The sequence below is a fragment of the Trachemys scripta genome, chromosome 1 (genome assembly GCF_013100865.1).
Source record: "Trachemys scripta elegans isolate TJP31775 chromosome 1, CAS_Tse_1.0, whole genome shotgun sequence".
NCBI classification, from domain to species: domain Eukaryota; kingdom Metazoa; phylum Chordata; order Testudines; family Emydidae; genus Trachemys; species Trachemys scripta.
Window position 1 is genome coordinate 211,872,518 of NC_048298.1, and position 19,050 is coordinate 211,891,567.

The 19,050-nt window shown below is 41.1% G+C and overlaps 1 protein-coding gene across 9 annotated transcripts in view; it reads right to left on the reverse strand.

Moving 5' to 3' along the window:
- The window catches only part of REPS2 (RALBP1 associated Eps domain containing 2), a 113,310-nt gene that overhangs the window by 88,572 nt on the left and 5,688 nt on the right, over positions 1-19,050 (reverse strand). For 6 of the 9 annotated variants that reach the window (XM_034756170.1, XM_034756144.1, XM_034756152.1 and 3 more), the window contains exons 2-4: positions 12,561-12,684; positions 9,072-9,220; positions 4,663-4,789 (exon numbers count right to left, since the gene is read on the reverse strand). In XM_034756170.1, the coding sequence (XP_034612061.1) occupies positions 4,663-4,789; positions 9,072-9,220; positions 12,561-12,684 (400 nt within the window). The remainder of the gene's footprint in view (positions 1-4,662; positions 4,790-9,071; positions 9,221-12,560; positions 12,685-19,050) is intronic. The other 3 variants (XM_034756180.1, XM_034756161.1, XM_034756127.1) reach the window with 1 other exon arrangement.

Genomic DNA, 19,050 nt, shown 5'->3' on the forward strand with positions numbered 1-19,050 from the left:
AGGTTTTTCACTTTTTTATTGTTTAAATCTAATTTGTTTAAAGAGGACATCGTCAAGGAAGAGCATTAGACATTGATTTGATCTGTAACAAAACTGTTGAAATTTGACTGCAGAAAATTCTCTGGATCCTAAATACCTGGGTTTTTTGGTTGTTGATCATTTTAATTGCCAGAACATTGAAAACAAAAACAATACGCTTCCTACTTTTAGAGCCTCCTAAAACCCGAATTTTTTTGCTTCCTACTCTGTTATACAGCAATGACACCCTTTTCTAGGAGATGTGCTGACATCAATAATTATTTTCTTATTCAAAAACAGATGCTTTGCAGAGAAAAGTTACTATAGACCAAAGTTACTTTTAAACAAAATAGTCCCATAAATTTCAGGTAAATTCAGCATTGGCTGAGTGGAAATAGAAAAGGGCTCTAACAGGAGAGATTTCCAGGGTCCTAAGTATGTGCTACAAATACAGATAAGAAAATAATAGTTAAAGTGAGCTATAACAATTATGCACTTGGCAATGTCTAAATGTTCCACCCTTTAGCTTTGTCCAGTGCACATTAAGAGGCAAAAGAGTAACTAGAATGCCAAATACAGCAGCAGAATAGTATGACAAACAACCGAAATGGCTGGTATTAGAACTGTTAATTTCCTCAGAAATTAACACACCCAATAATCACTTCTTGATTTGAGAAATATTTGATTGACAAGCAAATTCCAAACTTGATTTTTTTTGCCAGTCATCAATAGGCCACTAGTCTTGAATATATCTTTTATTTTTAACACCCAAATTTATATTTCAAAACAGAGAAGGCCTGATCCTGATGGTATTGCAGGTGCTTAGCACCTCTCCGAATCTGGACTAGAGTTAGCGAAGAAAATCAACAATAATTTCAATTTTCCTAAGGTGAGAAGACTTCCATTCCATCTGCGTAATTTAAGAACAATCCTGTTTTTAAATGAAGATAAATAACTAGACATAGAAGGAGGGCACGCTGGAGCGCTCCTTCAAATCTGTTATTTTGAAATCCAACTTCTTCTGCTCAACTGTTCAAACTGTAGCACTGTCCTAATGCTATTCAGCATCATATATACAAAATTTTAGAGTCACCTGAAAAATGAAAATCAAGGAAACTCAAATTCTTACTAAGGTTACAAAGCAGCTTCCTTTTAAAAGTTATGTTTCTAACCCCTAGTATTGATATCTATTCTTATCCTGTGCTGGTATCTAGTTTTTTCCCTTACAAATATGTTTCAATGTCAGAAAGAAGACAGGAAGGAAGTTGTGAAATACACTGCAGTACTTGGAAGCTGAGCACGGGGCTCCGTTGCTATGTGGTTACCAGCAACAGAACTTTCAAAAACTATCAAAAAAATAAAATGCATGAATGCCCCGCTAAAGTTCTACTTTAGAGGGGCGGGGAAAAATTGAATGTTCAAAGAGCCGGGATCTCTACTTTCTGAACAACACATCGAGTATAAACAGTACAAAAAAGGTTAACACCACACACGCATACACAAACCCAACGCTCGGTAGGCCCCTCCAGGCCCCAATGAAACTGGAATGTTAACAGATTCCTGTATTTTTTTTTAAGGCCAGAATGGACCAATTAGATCATCTAGTCTGACATCCTGCCTAACACAGGCCATAGAATTTTACCCAGTCACCCCTGTATTGAGACCAATAACTTGTGTTTGACTAAAGCATACCTTCCAGAAAGGCAACCAGTCTTGATCTGAAGACATTAAGAGTCTTCACATTCAGACTGGATGCCTTTCTGGAGGACATGTTTTAGTGCTCAAGGAGCTCACGGCCTCACAGGATTTTATCATCTTCATCTTCAACTTCATCTTAATGGGGGGAGGGATAGCTCAGTGGTTTGAGCATTGGCCTGCTAAACCCAGGGTTGTAAGTTCAATCCTTGAGGGGGCCCACTTAGGGATCTGGGGCAAAAATCAGTACTTGGTCCTGCCAGTGAAGGCAGGGGGCTGGACTCAATGACCTTTCAAGGTCTCTTCCAGTTCTAGGAGATAAATTATAAATTAATGGAGATATCCTATTTATTTATTTTATCTACTGTATTAATTTTCAGAAGAATCTGACACTCATGTTAGACTTAATTCTACAACCCTTGCTCATTTTGAATAGCACCTTGCTGAAAGTATAAACTGGAGTATAAACTACTGTTCAAAGCAAGGTAAGCCAATAGAGCATGGGACATTCAGCACTCATTACAAGAACCTGCAATCTGATGGGGAGAAGTACGTTAATATAATGGATTGTGCCATACAAAACAGAATCATTATTTCTGGTAATCTTACAGTTCCTGTTAACATTAATTCCTAGTGCACTGCATTAGAATTGTAATCCAGGATATGTCCTTACTGTCCTGTGGCTGATTGATTTGGACAGGGCACATGTTGGTACAGTGGAAGGGAATTCCACCTGCAGTGCTTATTTTGAATATCAGAAATCACTGCTTTGTTATGACTTTCATGTGGATAACTAACAATGTGGATGACAGTCTACTCGCTAACAAGTGACTATCAGTCAGTACTAACATGAACCTTTAACTAGAAGTCCATTTGATTGCATTAGACCACTGATGTTTACCACCAACACAAATTTTACTTAATTAAAAAAATTTATAAGAGCTCAGTTTAGTTTAGTCACTTGTAACTGAGGACAACAGCTGAAGAACCAATACATCCCATTCTTCATTCACAGAGATCATGTAAACTCATGGTACCCACACTTGGAGTTGGATGAGAAATGGTTTTCCTATCCCACAAACATTTCCAAGATTTAGAAAATTCTCCCATTCCATATCAGGACAAAACCAAGACTTTTAATTATTATTATTTTTTTTTAATGAAAACGAGAGAATGAGAAAGGGAGCCAGCCAGCCACCCAGCCAGCCACCCAAGAAATGCCAAATGGTTAGAGGACTATCCTGGGACGTGAGAGACCCTGCCTGATTTGGAGCAGACACTTGAATGTGGGTCTGCCACATCACAGGAGAATGGCCTGGCCACTAGTCTATTGGCTATTTTGGGCTGGGTCTCTCTCAATCTCTCTTGTTGGAGAGATTATTATTAAATAGCCACTAGGCCAGTGACAGAGACTGACTCTATAGCCTGGTGATTAGGGCACTCATTGGGGATGTGGCAGACCCTGGTTCAAGTCCCTACTCTGAAACAGGCAGAGCAGCAACTTGAACCCGGGTCATCCACATTGCAGGTGAGTGCCCCAACCAACTGGCTCTTCTGGGGTGGGTAGCATTCTCTTTGCTTTTGTCCAGAAATTCTACCCAGGATCTCATAAATCTTTCTAGTCTAACTGGATACCCATTCAATGTTTCAGTTTCAACAAATCAGAATTTTCCAACAAAAAATAGTTTTGGCAGAAGATTCCCAACCAGCTCTACCCACATCAGCTGTCTAGTTCCTTTGAAGAAATGAGGATAGATTTTATGCTTTATCTGTGACAGAGTATCTATTGGTCATTCACTATCATTTTTAATTATCATTTTATATTACAACAGTTGTTAGAAGCCCCAGTCAGGACTGGCGCCCTATTCTGTTGGGTGCTGTACAAAGACATAGTAAAGACAGCTCCTGCCCCAAAAAACAGACTCCACTACACAACTTACAAAGTAACCTGTAAAAACCTATATCCTCCAACTACTCAGATGAGAGTTATGCTACTGACTTTAATGGCAGCATGATCAAGCCCAAAGTGTCTAAATTGTGGTCATTTGTTTTCTTCTGGGTTCCCATTACACTGGGTTTTTACATTCATGCCTTACTGTTATTTTTGTTATGTAACCAGGAAAATCATTGTTCTCCCTTGCAAACAAATATCAGGGGGTAGTCGTGTTAGTCTGTAATCTACAAAAACAACAAGGAGTCTGGTGGCACCTTAAAGACTAACAGATTTATTTGGGCATAAGTTTTCGTGGGTAAAAACCTCACTTCTTTGGATGCATAGAGTGAAAGTTACAGATGCAGGCATTATATACTGACACATGGAGAGCAGGGAGTTACTTCTCAAATGGAGGACCAGTGTTGACAGGGCCAATTGAACTCCCTGCTCTCCATGTGTCGGTATATAATGCCTGCATCTGTAACTTTCACTCTATGCATCCGAAGAAGTGAGGTTTTTACCCACGAAAGCTTATGCCCAAATAAATCTGTTAGTCTTTAAGGTGCCACTAGACTCCTTGTTATTCTTGCAAACAAAGCCTCACTGTAAATCTGAAAACTAGTACAGCAGTTATTGAAATCAGGAGTGGGTTTTTTTTTTAATATTAAAAAAAACATGCTTATGCACCGAAACATTCACAGTACTCAATCACTAACATATATTGCACAGAGGCTTGCCAAAAATGTGGCAATTAGCATTAATTTGTCAACAGTTGCACACAAATCTACACATGATAATTAATTTACTGGAAAGCAAACAGGAAGAGAGGACTAAATAATCAGAAAGCAAAGCTTCTGCATAAAATAAAAAAAAGATGGTCGGCTCATTTACTAAAAGACAGATGTAATTAAGTCCAGACATTATTAGGCTGATTCCTTAATTGTATTTGAGATGTGAAGGCACTGGAGGGAAAAAAACAACAGTGTATGACTTGTGCATCCCAGATTTTATCCTACCTCCATGTGGCTGTTCAAGCCCACTCCTTGACTTGCCATAGCCATAACTCAAGGGTATTCTCTGGTAATTAGATGGAGAAGCAGGAGGTGAACACATTGGTGACATGGGAGGAGACTTGGTTTCCTGCTTCAGAAACAACAAAGTGGAATTCTGAGGTGACTACAGAAATAGGTAGAGTAATATTGCATACCAGTTCAATCACATACAGCATGATGTGCAAGGCATAGTAATAACTGACAAATACTCTTGCCCCTATTTTCAAAAGAAACGTGATTATAAATGGAATATGGCAAAATGATGCTTTGATGTTGAGCCTTGTTCTGGGGGTAAAATACAGCCATATTCATCTGAAGGGGTTAGAATGAACTCTAAGACATTTTATTTGCATATAAGTCTGGAGAAATATTTTTGTTAAATCTTATTATTACTGGGTATTTTTGGATTTACATATTGTATTTAGGTGTTTGAATTCATTCCCCATTTAAGAAAACTTTTCATTTTAGAAGAAGGCAAAAAATGAAAAATAACTAAAAGCACCAATTCAAAGATTTATTTTAAATATTCTGTGAACTGCCTTTGTGGGAAGTAGATTTGTAGATGTTGTCAGATCTAACTTGGAGTTTGTTTCCTTTTTCCTTGAGGATTGAGCTTTTGTAGAAGACAATAATTTACTATATAAACAGAAAAAATATGACTTGCAACACCAAGGCAATAAAAGTCACCTAGGAAGAGTTATAGGTTTGGTGGCAATGCTCTACTAGAATGGAATTATTCACAGAAAACAGACATTTGCAATCTTATTTCCAATTTCATTATTCTATATGTGCATGCCCCATTAACTCATTAATAATGGTTAGCCTCAGACCAAGTTTGTTATTACTAATACTGGCAGTGCCATAAGTGTGCATGTGCTCTACAGATATATACACTGCCCCAAGCAGCTTACAGCACAAAACATGATACATGATGAGATGATGTCAGGCAAGGGAAAGGGTCATGCAAATAACAGGAGCTGTGAGATTGCTTGTTTTTATAAGCATGTAAGCATCACACTCATTCTCAGTTTTTATAGATTCAGACAATATGAATCTCTTTATGATTCAGCTATTTTTAACTGGGAATTCAGAAGATCTGAGCGGCAACAGGATTCATTACTGGAAGAATATTTCCCTGAGGGTGGATTTCTAGAACTAGCCTGGTATAACACCTCAAAGGAGATTAGAGGAGAAAGAATATGGTAGGTTTTTTAAGGTCAGGCTTGACAAAGCCTTGGCTGGGATGATTTAGTTGGTGTTGGTGCTGCTTTGAGCAGTGGGTTGGACTAGATGACCTCCTGAGGTCCCTTCCAACCCTGATATTCTATGATTCTAGGTTTCCTCAACCCAAAAACAAGGAGTTGTGACGATGGCAGACCAGTTGCCAGCTCATGCCAAGACCCTAGGCCTCAACTGGAGACCGACAAATATATAACTGGAACCGGTCTGGCTCACCTGTGTGTTAGTATTGTTAAAATAGGTATTAGAGTTATAAATATGTGGTTAGTGTTTAGACTTTACAGAACGCTTGCAAATTACTGCATGCATTAATCTCAGTTGTTATATCTGTATCCAATGTCATAAGGTAATATTTAAGTGTTTGCTCTGTAACTGTAAATCACCAGCCAGGAGAGAAGCATTACCAAGTGTGAAATACTACAGGAGGTATTATCTCCTGCCCAACAAAAGGCGGCCCATAAACACCAAACAAACCATAGGGAACATCAGAAGACAAAAGATTTTGTTGATTGCTCTCCTCCCCCCATGAATAGGAGATATGCAACTGAATTTCTCCCAGCAGCTGAACTTGCAACCCGAAAGGGCAAGGAATAAAAGGCCCTAACAAGGAGAACTGTATCTCTATGTCGCTAGGACTTTAGGAGGGCAAGATTTCTAAGCATAAGTGAGGGATCCCAGCTGCTTAGCCTGGGTTAGCCCTAAAGGACATACAGAGTTTGCACATTACACCAGCTTCTATCACCTTTTGGAACCTAAGACTGTATGTTTATCTGCTTTTAACCTTGTAAATAACTCTCATTTCCTTTTCCTAGTTAATGATTCTTTAGATAGTTTATCATAGGATTGGCCACAAGCATTGTCACTGGTGTGAGATCTAAGGTGCAATTGACCTATGGTAAGTGACTGGTCCTTTGGAAAGGGAACTAACTTGGATACTGCTGTGATCTTTGGAGTTAGGGACCATCTATCACTATCTGGGTAGCCAGATCGATCAGAGTACCCAAGGGGACTGTCTAACTCCATGCCTGCGGAGTTCACACTTGATAATTAGTTGGTGAAATCTAATTATAGAACTCACAACCAATCTGGGGGCCATGGATCTGCGTTCACATTGCACTCCCCATCAGTAAGCATCCCAGGGCAGGGAAGTTAACGATCCAACCAATGGATCAATTTCGGGGATGAATCCTGGTCATGTGCCACCTGGAGCACGTTGCACATACACTAAGAACACAACCAATCTGGGGTTTGTATCCTGCTTCTTAACAGTCTGCCCTAATGTTGGTACTCACGCTCTTGAGCCACTCCAGACAGCTTGACAGGAGTCATGAAGGGCTGTCTATTCTCTTAGCCTTCCAGCATCACTCTTTTCATTAATTATGTTGTCACTAGGGACTGTACTTACGATAGAGACTCATTAGTTTGGTTGTTGTTTTTTAAACCAAAGCAGTTTTCTACTTTTCCCGTCTGCATCCTTCTCTCCTCCGCTAAAAAACAGCAACTTTGAACTATGTAAGCAAAGTTTCTGAAACATTTGCAAAGAATATTACAGCTCTAACGAGCGATAACCCACAGTGATGACTTTATGGTAAATATGGGTGGGGGGAGAAAGAATGTGTGCATTTTGCTGGGTGTGATTAAGTGCGGGATGTTCTTAGTGTTTTGCATGGATACTGTGTGGGTCTCGGTTACCCTGTGTGCTTAACGAGGTAGTGGGAGAGGGTTTGTTGTTACAGAGAACCAAGTGTGACCTCGCTTAGCAGCCAGGACCCCAGACAACTGCCTGGAGATGGAAACCCTAGCGACCAGTGACCGTGGTGACCAGGAGGCCCACCCCAGCTTGGCTGTCAGCAGGTTCTGGCCAGTGGGAGGACAAAGGGCTGAGAGAGGACCCCGGTGACCTGACCAGCTGGTTCCAGCCAGTGGGGAACAAAGGATGGAAGAGAGAGGGCCCAGGCAACCTGTTTATCTGGGACCAAAGACAAAGCACAGGGGAAGAGCTGCTGGGGGAGATGATCTAGGATGATCGGCTGGAAGGAGGGGGCTTCTGGGCTGGGGAGAGGGAGCAGCCAGAGCCCATCTGGATGCAGGAGAGACCTAGATGTACTGTGCTGAGGGTTGCTAGGCCTGAGAACCTGGAGAGTTTCCTGTGCTGGGTTCAGATGCTCAATAAACCCTCCTGTTTTATGCTGGCTGAGAGTCACTCCAGTCTAGAGATCAGGGTTGCATTATTCCCTCTGGGAATGGAGGTCCCAGGAGTCCAGAGCGAGTGGACTCCCCGAGGGGGCCCACGCTGAGAGACAGGCATGCTGAAGGCTCAGAGAAGTGAGGTTCCAGGAGGCGGAGGGGCCTACAGCTTAACCCCCGAGAGTGGACCCGAGAAGGATTGGCACACTGAAGGGGGTTCCTCCCAGGGACCATACGGAGCCGAGAGAGAGCACAAGTCCTCTGTGTCCGTGACACTGGGCAAGTTATGTTGATTTCTGTGGGGGCTGAACTGCAGCACTTGAACCAAGTGATCCACCATCTGTGCAGTCTCCCTCACACAACCAATGAAACTGTTGCATGCAAATTTGCTCTAGAGTAATGGTGGTGATTGATTGAGTTACCTCTGATATCACAATGGTCTAGGTCTCTTGGCATAGCATAGACACATGCCTTATTATAGCTGAATACAATTAATGTAATTTGTTAAAATGGATGAGAATTTAAAAATTGGATGGTAACAGACCATGTATCCCAGTGATGATGGAACCTGGTGATATTCTAAACAAAAAGAGCTCTCGAACATGCTTGTAGCAATTTCCATCCCATTACACTGATTTAACAGACATTCTAGGCTTCACACTGACAGACAGAGTTACAATCTTGGAATCTTATAGATAGATAATAGGTGAAATACATAATTCTATAGAAGTTCTTGTAAATAAAATCCTCTTGGGATACAGTTGGTACAAGAGAATATCAAAATAAGAGCAAAATCCTGCCAACAATTATTCACATATATAGAGTTAACCTTGCATGGAGTCCTATGAACTAATGGAATAAGCATCCATGAGTGTAACTGTTTGCAGGATTGGACCCTAAAGTTGCACTATACACGAACATATTTGCCTTAAATAGAGCCTTGTTACCTTTTTATCCCCTTCATCTGATCTTTTGAAGGAATTTTTTTCCAAGGTTGGATGTGGAAGCTGAAATTTAACTCCGTGTATTTCTGCTGCATTTCCATATCTCATTTCAATGTCATTTTTGAGTGCCATAAACCGAGGAAGAGGCAATTCTTCATTAACAGAAAGAAAGAGAAGTTCAAATGAGACTACAGTATATTAAAATTCTTTGAAGCAGTATCGCAGTGCAAAACCAATGAAAAGTTGAACTATAAAATAAGAAATAGCACTAAGAATTACAAAAAAATAACCTATGGAACGTCTGAAATTATTTTTGTCTTAATAGCAAATATTATGAGATTTGCACATACTTTATTACTGTAAAGAGAGAGAGAGAGGTGCCTCATTCACAGTATGAAGCCAAGTCTCAAACTTATTTCTGGTCTTAACCTAGCCAGCACTATTACATATGTTGTTCATTGTTGTCTACAAGTAGTTTCCAGAAGAAACTATGGGAGCAATCAATTTATTAGGGCAAGATCATTGTATCCTCCATGCTGTCACTAGAACAGAAAAAAAGCACCGAGTTAAATAGACCTATTCAAAGCCTAGTAAGACTGTGGTGTCAGAAATGCTACCATTTGCCATAGCTCAGAAGAACTGAAGAGTGACACTTATAACCTCATGCATCATCCAAAAATCCAATACTGTTCTAAGGAAATTTATCATCTTCTTGTTGCAAACTTCCACTTCTCCACATAGTGAGTTATAAGATCAATACAACAAAAGAAACAGAATAAAGGCTCCTGGAATCAAGTAAAACACGATAGGATCTTTATAATCACTTATACATACAGCTGTTTCTATTAAATCAATCTACTTTTGCTGTACATCACTCATCCATTCCAACAGCTCTACTGTGTTTCTGGGGACAATGTAATTAGTGCTTTTGAAACCTGGAAACATTTCAGCAATTAAGTGGGATATCAATCCAAAGACCATTGTTCGTTCACATCTATGCGGTATTTCCAGCTGCTGTATTTATGAAACATACACATTGAATCTCACTTGATTCAGATTGCTAAAGTAGCTAGTTTCTTCTAAAATTAACCTGATTGTCCTAAAAAGATGCTTAGGATAGACAGAGCAGGAATCTGACTGAAAGTTCCCCAAAAATTTCTATTTAATAATGTCCCCAGATTTATGGTTTACTTGTTGGTTTGGGTTTTTTGTTTTTGTTTTTTTGTTCTTTTTTTAAATGTAATCCTTCAAAACAAATGCAGAAGCAATGTGAAAATCCCAGCTCTCAGGCTTGATGATCAAACAACATATTTAGTCTTAAAAGTGCTTTAGATAAGATTCTTGACAATTTAATTTTCACTCTCCTGCTGGCTCACAATGATGCAATAGCAAAGATAGCAGGAAGAACTGGGTCCAACATGCAAACACACATCACCAGTCTCAATAAACGTAGTGCTCTGGATTTACTGGTGGAAGATCACAAAGGCTAAAAACTGGGATCTCTTTCAAACACAGTTTTGAAGGTATAATGGCAAATTAAAACACACGTGCGCACACACACACAGTCATGGGGATAGTTTTAAAAAATTAAAGTGTAATTTGTAAGTAAAAATGGAATCAAATCAGTGATCCAGCTACAAAACACATATACAGTAGGGTTTTGAAACATGGCACTACCATGTTATACGTTTCTCAGGCTTATTTCTGCCACATCAATATAAATACCTTGATACCTCTAGTTCAACTCTGAAAACCTATCCTAATTAATAATGCCTTGATTCTGATTGATACCCAAGTGAGTTCTTTTCAAGGATTTCAAGAATAATATTTAATTCAAATAGAAGGATCAAGAATGACAAAATGGCACAAGATAGCTATGGAAATAAGAGCCTGGAATTCCTATTCCACCTGAAGCAGTTTACATTTTAGCACTAAAATCACTTGATTACAACAGATGCCTTTGGATGGATCCCTGGTTAGTGGGAGTTCAGCAAAAGCTGTGCTAAACTGGATTGTCACTACATAGTTTCTATGGGCACGTCTTCACTACCCGCCGGATCGGCGGGTAGCAATCGATCTATTGGGGATCGACTTATCGTGTCTAGTGAAGACGCGATAAAATCAATCCCTGATCGCTCTGCCATTGACTCCGGAAATCCACCGTGACAAGAGGCGGAAGCGGAGTCGACGGTGGTGCAGCAGTGGTCAACTCACCGCCGTCCTCACAGCCAGGTAAGTTGACCTAAAATACGCAACTTCAGCTACGCTATTCACATAGTTGAAGTTGCGTATCCCACCCCCCTCCGCCCCGTAGTGTAGACCTAGCCTATGTTAAACTGACATAATAGGCCCAGCAGAGGATCAGAATTTGAGATGCCCACTTTGAAGTTTAAATCCTTTGCTTCTGGGCTGGCAGTGCAGGTGGCACAATGGATCTAATTACTTTCATTTATGAGCTATTAGTTTCTCACCAGTAAACATGTTCTTCCATCCCATCCACTTAGGATTTTTAAGAAGTTTCTTTTAAAAAATATTTTTTTCCGCAGAGAGGTTGTACTTAACATCAAGTTACAATGGAATCCGAACAGCAAATCTGTTTGAAATAATCTCTAATGGACACTCTTAACACAGCAGTTCTCAAACTGTAGGTTGGGACCCCAAAGTGGGTCGCAATTCTATTTTAATGGGGTCGCCAGGACTGGCATTAGACTTGCTGGGGCCCAAGGCTGAAGCCAAAGCCCGAGCCCTACAACCCAGGGCCAAAGCCAGAGCCCAAGGGCTTCAGTCCTGGGTGGCAGGGTCCCCTGCCTGGGGCTGAAGCTCTTGGGCTTTACCCCTCCCCACCCAGGGCAGTAGGGCACAGGTGGGCTCAGGTTTTGGTCCCCCCTCCTGGGGTCCTCTAGTAATTTTTGTTGTCAGAAGGGGGTTACAGTGCAATGAAGTTTGAGAACCTCTGCTGTAACATTTACTGACACAGGGAGTGATTTTGCTACCTGCACCCATTCATTTCAACAGGTCTACTTGCAAAGAAAGGCCCCACTCTGGCAAGGTGTTCCCAAGGAGCCCCAACTTCAATAGGGCTCCATGTAGTTGCAGAGATCAGCCTGAGCAGAACTTAAGCCTAAAGTACCACACAGCATGAGTCAGGGTGGCAAAAATGGACCCACAACGATGATTGTCAACTGTCCTGTTATTTCTATAATGCTTTTACGGATGCAGAAGCAATTTGTACGTTTCTATCCATGTAACAACTTTGCACATAGAACCCAAGAATTTCATTGTAAATTTCTACCCATAATTTATGGATTATAAAACTAATTTCACCATTTCACGTCTTCCCCTCCTCCCCCTAAAATATATATAAATAAATCAATAGGATTTTGCTTTACAAACAGGTTGGAAGAAAAACTACCTGAAGCAAATAATGTACAATGAATGGTAAAGAAATTAAAGAACAAGCTCGTAGCACACCAAGTAATGTGAGCTACTTACCACTTTTAATGCTCTCTATCCGTACTGGAAGGCCAGACTGCGCTGCAGCAATTAGTTTCAAAGCAACATAAAACTGAGCCGGACCAAAATAACCCACACGTTTTGCCCCACAAAGTTCTGTGATCTAAAAGAGAAAAAATACACACTTTGTAAAATACTTCTCACTCTTTCCTCTTAGGAAACTTGCATTGAGTATTGAAGCAGAGAAGTCTTCTAGAACTAAAAACTCTCAAGTCTGTTTGCAGTGCTTTATTAAAAGTGAGCAATCCAGTTCAGGTCACTCTGTATACCTGAATACCCCTGAATTTAAAAATAGATAAGTAGTTATTTATTACTCCTTCAAAAAACACTGCAGTGTAGCATGGCTGCTATAAAATAGTTAACATGTTTCTACCCAAGCGGTGACTGCATTTCATTAGTAGATGAAACGATCCCTGTTAGCAAACAGTCTATGAAAGCTCTTTGGGCTGAAAGCTGCACTATAAATAGGAGGTATTAATTTTCACTATCTTTGTCCAACAATAATTCAGATAATCATTCTAACTACAAAATAAAAATCATAAATATCCTAAAACTATTGCAGCAAATTATTTTTGAGAAAAGTTAGCCAGGCTTGAAATTAAACTCCTCTCTCAAACACACACACAAGTTAGAAACTACTAGTGCAAATTCGCTTACTCTATTTATTAGACCTCAACATCCTTGTCTATGGAGAAGACAAATTTAGTTTTTCCTCATTCGGTTCACCTGGCCTTCAGGTAAACAAACATTCTCTATGGGCAAGTTTGAAATGCAGACCAAAACTGAGCATATGTCTACCCAGCAAAACAAAACAAAACCAAAAAACCCACAGCAGTGAGTCTCAGAGCCTGAATCAATTGACTCAGACTCATGCTGTGGGGCTAAACATAGCAGTGTTGATGTTCGGGCTGGAGCCTGGGCTGTGAGACCCTCCACTCTTGCAGGGTTTTAGAGCCCAGGCTCCAGCCCAAGCATCTACACTGCCATGTTTAGCCTCGTAGCACAAGCCCAAGTCAGTTGACCTAGGCTCTGACACTTGCTGCCATGGGGTTTTTTTTTGCTATGCAGATGTAACCTGAAATTCAGAAAAGCTCCCAAAACAGACTTCAGTCTGATCTTCAGGTTAGAACGAAGACACATTCCCTAGGGGTGAACAGGGAAGCCACAACTTATTTGATAAACTGAATGATGATTCACGTCTCCCAATCCTGCTGAGGTTTTACCATCTGAGTGCAAAAAGGAAAACGGAACCTGACCCATCACTCCATGGGTAAGCTTGACCGCCTGGGAAAACCACCAGAATGGGGTATTCCTAAAGCAATAGCAACAAGGGAGATTTTTTTTGTTAGATTTCACTAGTACTAACAAACGAAATAAATGAGTAATTAGTTTTCCGAATTTATTTTAATTATTATAGAATATAAGGGGAAACAGTAATTAAAGAGTGAATCCCTGGTCCTCAAAGATGGATCAGAACAGTAGACTTGAATAATAAAGGAAAATTATCAGTACATTAACATTTTCCTTCCTAAAGGCTTCTCTACATGGTGGGGGTTTTCCAGGTTTGTGTACACTAACTGTTGTGGAAAACTAATCCAAACTAATTTCATCCATAAGGCTGGCTTTTTATCTCCGAATCAGTGCAAACACAAGGCACTGACTTTCTTCAGAGTAAGCACTCAGCATTCTTAACTATCTCGAGTAATTCTGTATCATCTGCAAACTTTCACATCTCACCGTTTATCCCTTTTTCCAGATCATTTATGAATAAAGTTGAACAGCACTGGTCCCAGAACACATCTTTGCAGGACCCAGCTATTTAACTCTCTCCATTGTGAAAACTGACCATTTATTCCTACCCTTTGTTTCCTATCTTTCAACCAGTTACTTTTCCATCAGAGGACCTTCCCTCTTATCCCACGATTGCTTACTTTGCTCAAGAGCCTTTGGTGAGGGATCTTGTCACAGACTTTCTGAAAGCGCAAGAACCCTCTATCCATTGATGAGACATTATTTCCCTTTACAAAAGCCATGTTGACTTTTCCCCAACATATCGTGTTCCTCTGTGTGTCTGATAATTCTGATCTTTACTATAGTCTCAACCAATTTGCTTAGTGGCCTATAATTGCTAGGATTGACTTTTGGAGCCTTTTTGAAAAAAAATCCGTTACCCTAGTTATCCTCCAGTCATCTGGTAGAGAGACTAACTGGCAGGTTACATACCACAGTTAGTAGTTCTTCAATTTCACATTTGAGTTCCTTCAGAACTCTTGGGTGAATGCCATCTGGTCCTGGTGACTTATTACTGTTTAATTTGTCAATTTGTTCCCAAACCTCCTCTACTGACCCTTCAATCTGGGACAGTTCCTCAGATTTGTCACCTAAAAAGAATGGCTCGGGTGTGGGAAGCTCCCCCACATCCTCTGCAGTGAAGACTGATGCAGAAAATTCATTTAGCTTCTCTGCAATGGCCTCGTCTTCCTTGAGTGCTCCTTCAGCATCTCAACTGTCAAATGGCCCCACTGACTTTTTGGCAGACTTCTTGCTTCTGATGTACTTAAAAAAAAATTTGCTGTTAGTTTGTGTCTTTTCCTAGTTGTTCTTCAAATTCCTTTTTGGCCTGTCTAATTATACTTTTACACTTGACTAGCCAGAGTTTATGCTCCTATAAATAAAACAAGAATAAATGCATTAACAAAGAACAGATATTTAAGTGATAATAAGTAAGACCAGAAGATACTGATATGGTTATAAGTAAAACAAAACAAAACAAAACAAAACATGCTTTCTAGTTACTAAAACTTAACTTCAGCAAGTTACAATCTTTGCCTATGCAGGTTTCTCACCGATAGTTTTCAGGCCAAGACGACCCACTTTTTATGGGTTCAAATGGTATTGCTCCCCCTTCATTTCCTATATGATGGATGCTAAAATGGCTCTCTGCTTCTGCTTATAATTCCCCAAAGTCTACTGTCCCTATTTCAAGAGCCAGGAATGCTTGTTGGGGGTGCAGGCTCCATCCCCTGTCATGATCATTAAGTGTCTTCTCCCCTGCTCATTTAGCTTTATGGCTTTGTTTACTTCATATGTAGATGTATTTTTCTTTGTCCTCTGGATTGTTACCTGGCTCAATTTACATTGGAGACACAGGAAAACAGGCAAAACAATATTCCTTTGTCTAGGACAGGTTGGGGGGTAGATGCACTGCCTGCAAAATACCTTTTAAGAACATATTTCCAGCATGTATAACGCTTTACACACTGCCATACGTACAACATGGAGTAATGTTAATGACCAGTGTCTTACCAGTCTGCATATGCTATTTTAAATTACACCTTTACATACAGAATATGACAACAGTGTGTTGGGGAAACGACTACGTCAGGCCTGATGTGAGTTATGATATGGTGTGCCCTCTGCCAGTTAGCACTGAGAACATAGAATGGCCATACTGGGTCAAAACAATGGTTCATCTAGCCCAGTATCCTGTCTTCTGACAGTGGCCAAAGCCAGGTGCTTCAGAGGGAATGAACAGAACAGGGCAATCATCAAATGATTCATTCTCAGCTTCTGGCAATCAAAAGCTAGGAATATCCAGAGCCTGGGGTTGCATCCCTGACCATCTTGACTAATAGCTGTTGATGGACCGATCATCTATGAACTTATCTAATCCCTTTTTGAACCCTGTTATAGTTTTGGCCTTCACAACTTCCTCTGGCAACAGGTTCCACAGGTTGACTGAGTTGTGTGAAGAAATACTTCCTTTTGTTTGTTTTAAACCTACTGCCTATTAATTTCATTGGGTGACCCCTGGTTCTTGTGTCATGTGACGGAGAAAACAACACTTCCTCATTTACTTTCTCCACACCATTCACGATTTTAGAGACCTCAATCATATCCCCCCTTAGTCATCTCTTTTCCAAGCTGAACAGTCCCAGTCTTTTTAATTTCTCATATAGGAGCTGTTCCATATCCCTTATCATTTTTGTTGCCCTTCTCTGTGCCTTTTTCCAATTCTAATACATCTTTTTTGAGATGGAGTGACCTGAACTGAGGGACTCCCTGCGTCATAGCAACACTCGGTCATCAGGACAGTACACACAGGTAAACTGACAGGTCAGTCCTGGTGTGAAGCAATGCAGTGTTCTATACCAGTGGGAGGACTGAAAAGTTAACTCAAAATAGAACTACATTCACATAAACTTTTTCCAAAGTGGATTTATCCAATTCACAATAACTAGCCAGTTAGTTCAAAAGAAGAACTGCATCATGTGGACACAGCCCCTTTCAATTAAAAAAATAAATAAATAAATAAAAAGGCCATTAGTCTGAAATGAATCACCCACGTAGACTAACCCTACATGACTACTGCTCTGGCTGAACAAGCCTTGGCTTTCTTCTCCTCCTCTTAGCTTCTGAGATGCCTGGCTCAAGTCCATCTTGTGATCAAGGAATTAAGACGCTTCCTTCCTTTGGCTATCTGATGAAGAGGGAGGTGGAGACTCTGAAGCTGTATTTTTGCAATTAATCAAGGAAAGTTTGCCATTACCTTACTTTAATGTATTTACTTTTCTGGTTTACTTTTTATAACTGACCACATCTTATTTTCACATTTTTTTCCAGCAGGAATCAGGGGCCTCCGGCCTGCACAGGGACTAAAGCTGGGAGCATCCTGTGTGCGGAGAAATGGACGGGAGAGCAACTTTGCTCTAATGATGGCCCTCTCCCCAGAGGAGCTGCACTCTGCACAGTGTCCTGGGGTACTATGAGGAAGGATGAAGGTTTTGGCTGGGGTCTTGGGGGACCTAGTTAAGGGGACTGGGGCTGTACAGGTGATCAGTAGTAATGGGGAGATTCAGCATCTCTTCATCAAGGCATCAGCACTTGATGACCTTCTATTTGCTGCTGCTTTGGGTCCCCAGGGTACTGAGGCAGCAACATGGTAGGGAGACCTTGATGAGCCACACTGTCGTCACAGAGTGAGTCTGACCCCCAACCCTGTGCTGCTGCCTAGTGCTGCAGACCCAAGGCGATCTCTGCTTGAAGTGCTGGCTCCCAACAGTGCAAAGAAGAAACAGCAGCCCTTCAAATGCAGATGCCTCAGCAGACACACTTGGGTCACCCCATCCCAGTTTTCCTATACATATCCCTGATTTCCTCACTCCAGGTCCTGCTGCACACATCCCCAGGTCCTACACAATCCTCCCCCACATCCCAGCTCACTCTTCTGCTTCCCAGGGGAGGGTAGCCCTGCAAATGTGAAAACAGAATAAGGTCCAAATATAATTTTTATATATATATTAATTTCACAAAGCTCTCTCTCGCTCTCTCTATACAAACACACACACACTTGTGAAATTAATATAAATATAACAAATTTCAAAAAGCTGAAAACAATTATGAGCCCAATCAGGTGGAAGAATTTAATCAGAAAAATGTTAATGATAATTGAGAATTGTTTAAGAACACTTTACTAGATGCCCAAAAAGCCACAATCGAGGAAGGTGGCTATATTGCTTTAAAAAAATGACCTGGTGTAGAAAGGAAGTTAAGGCATCTATAAATTAAAAAAAAAAAAAAAAAACAACAACAACAATATATAACAAATGCATGTTGACTGACTCCCTCACTTCACGGGAATCTGCCTCAGAGATTTCCAAGAAACTCTCATGGAGATACTGGGCAATCCGCTGCCACAGGTTCTTTGGCAGAGCTGCTTTGTTTCACACCCCATTAAGGGTAACTTTCCCGCGCCACTCCGTTGTCACTGGGGGTGGGGGGGGTGGAGGGGGACCATTGCTGCACACAGGTGAGCCGCATAAGGGTCAGGGCAGAAGCCGCAGTCTGGAGAAGACCCTCCCTTGATTCCCTGCTCACCCTCAGCAGTGAGATATCTTCCATAATGAACACAGCCTGTGGAAAGTGTGGGGATAGGAATGATTATAAGGCCCCCCCTACAGTGCTGGCTCTCCCCAAGAGCCACATGCCCAGTGTACAGTACGGTCCTGGAACACTAATTTCCCCAGCCCCTGCGGCTACTCACCATTTTGGGAGGCTTGTGGTTCATGTGTGCTTGCCTGGGGTCAGCCAGTTAGTGAGAGGTATGTGAATAGTGGCTGTGTTTTAAATCACTGAATCAGTGGTCTGTGTGTTACAAGCACACACAAATCTTCTGTAAAATGTTGCATTTTGGCTTCACCGATCGGACCTTGGGAGCCCAGCCTCCCCCTTTGTTATCGCCAGCTGAACAGCTGTGCAGAATTAGAAAGCAGCCACGAAGAATTAGGGAGGACTTTCTACGTGACACCATGATGCACTCCACGGCCGAAAAACAAGAATTGAAGGAGTGGCGGATGTGGAGTAGGGATCGAAAGGAGAATGTGGTGCGCCAGAACGAAGCCACGGAGCGGCTCTTAAACGATATGGAGCGCCAAGTGGATATGCTCCAGACGCTACTAGCACTGCAAAC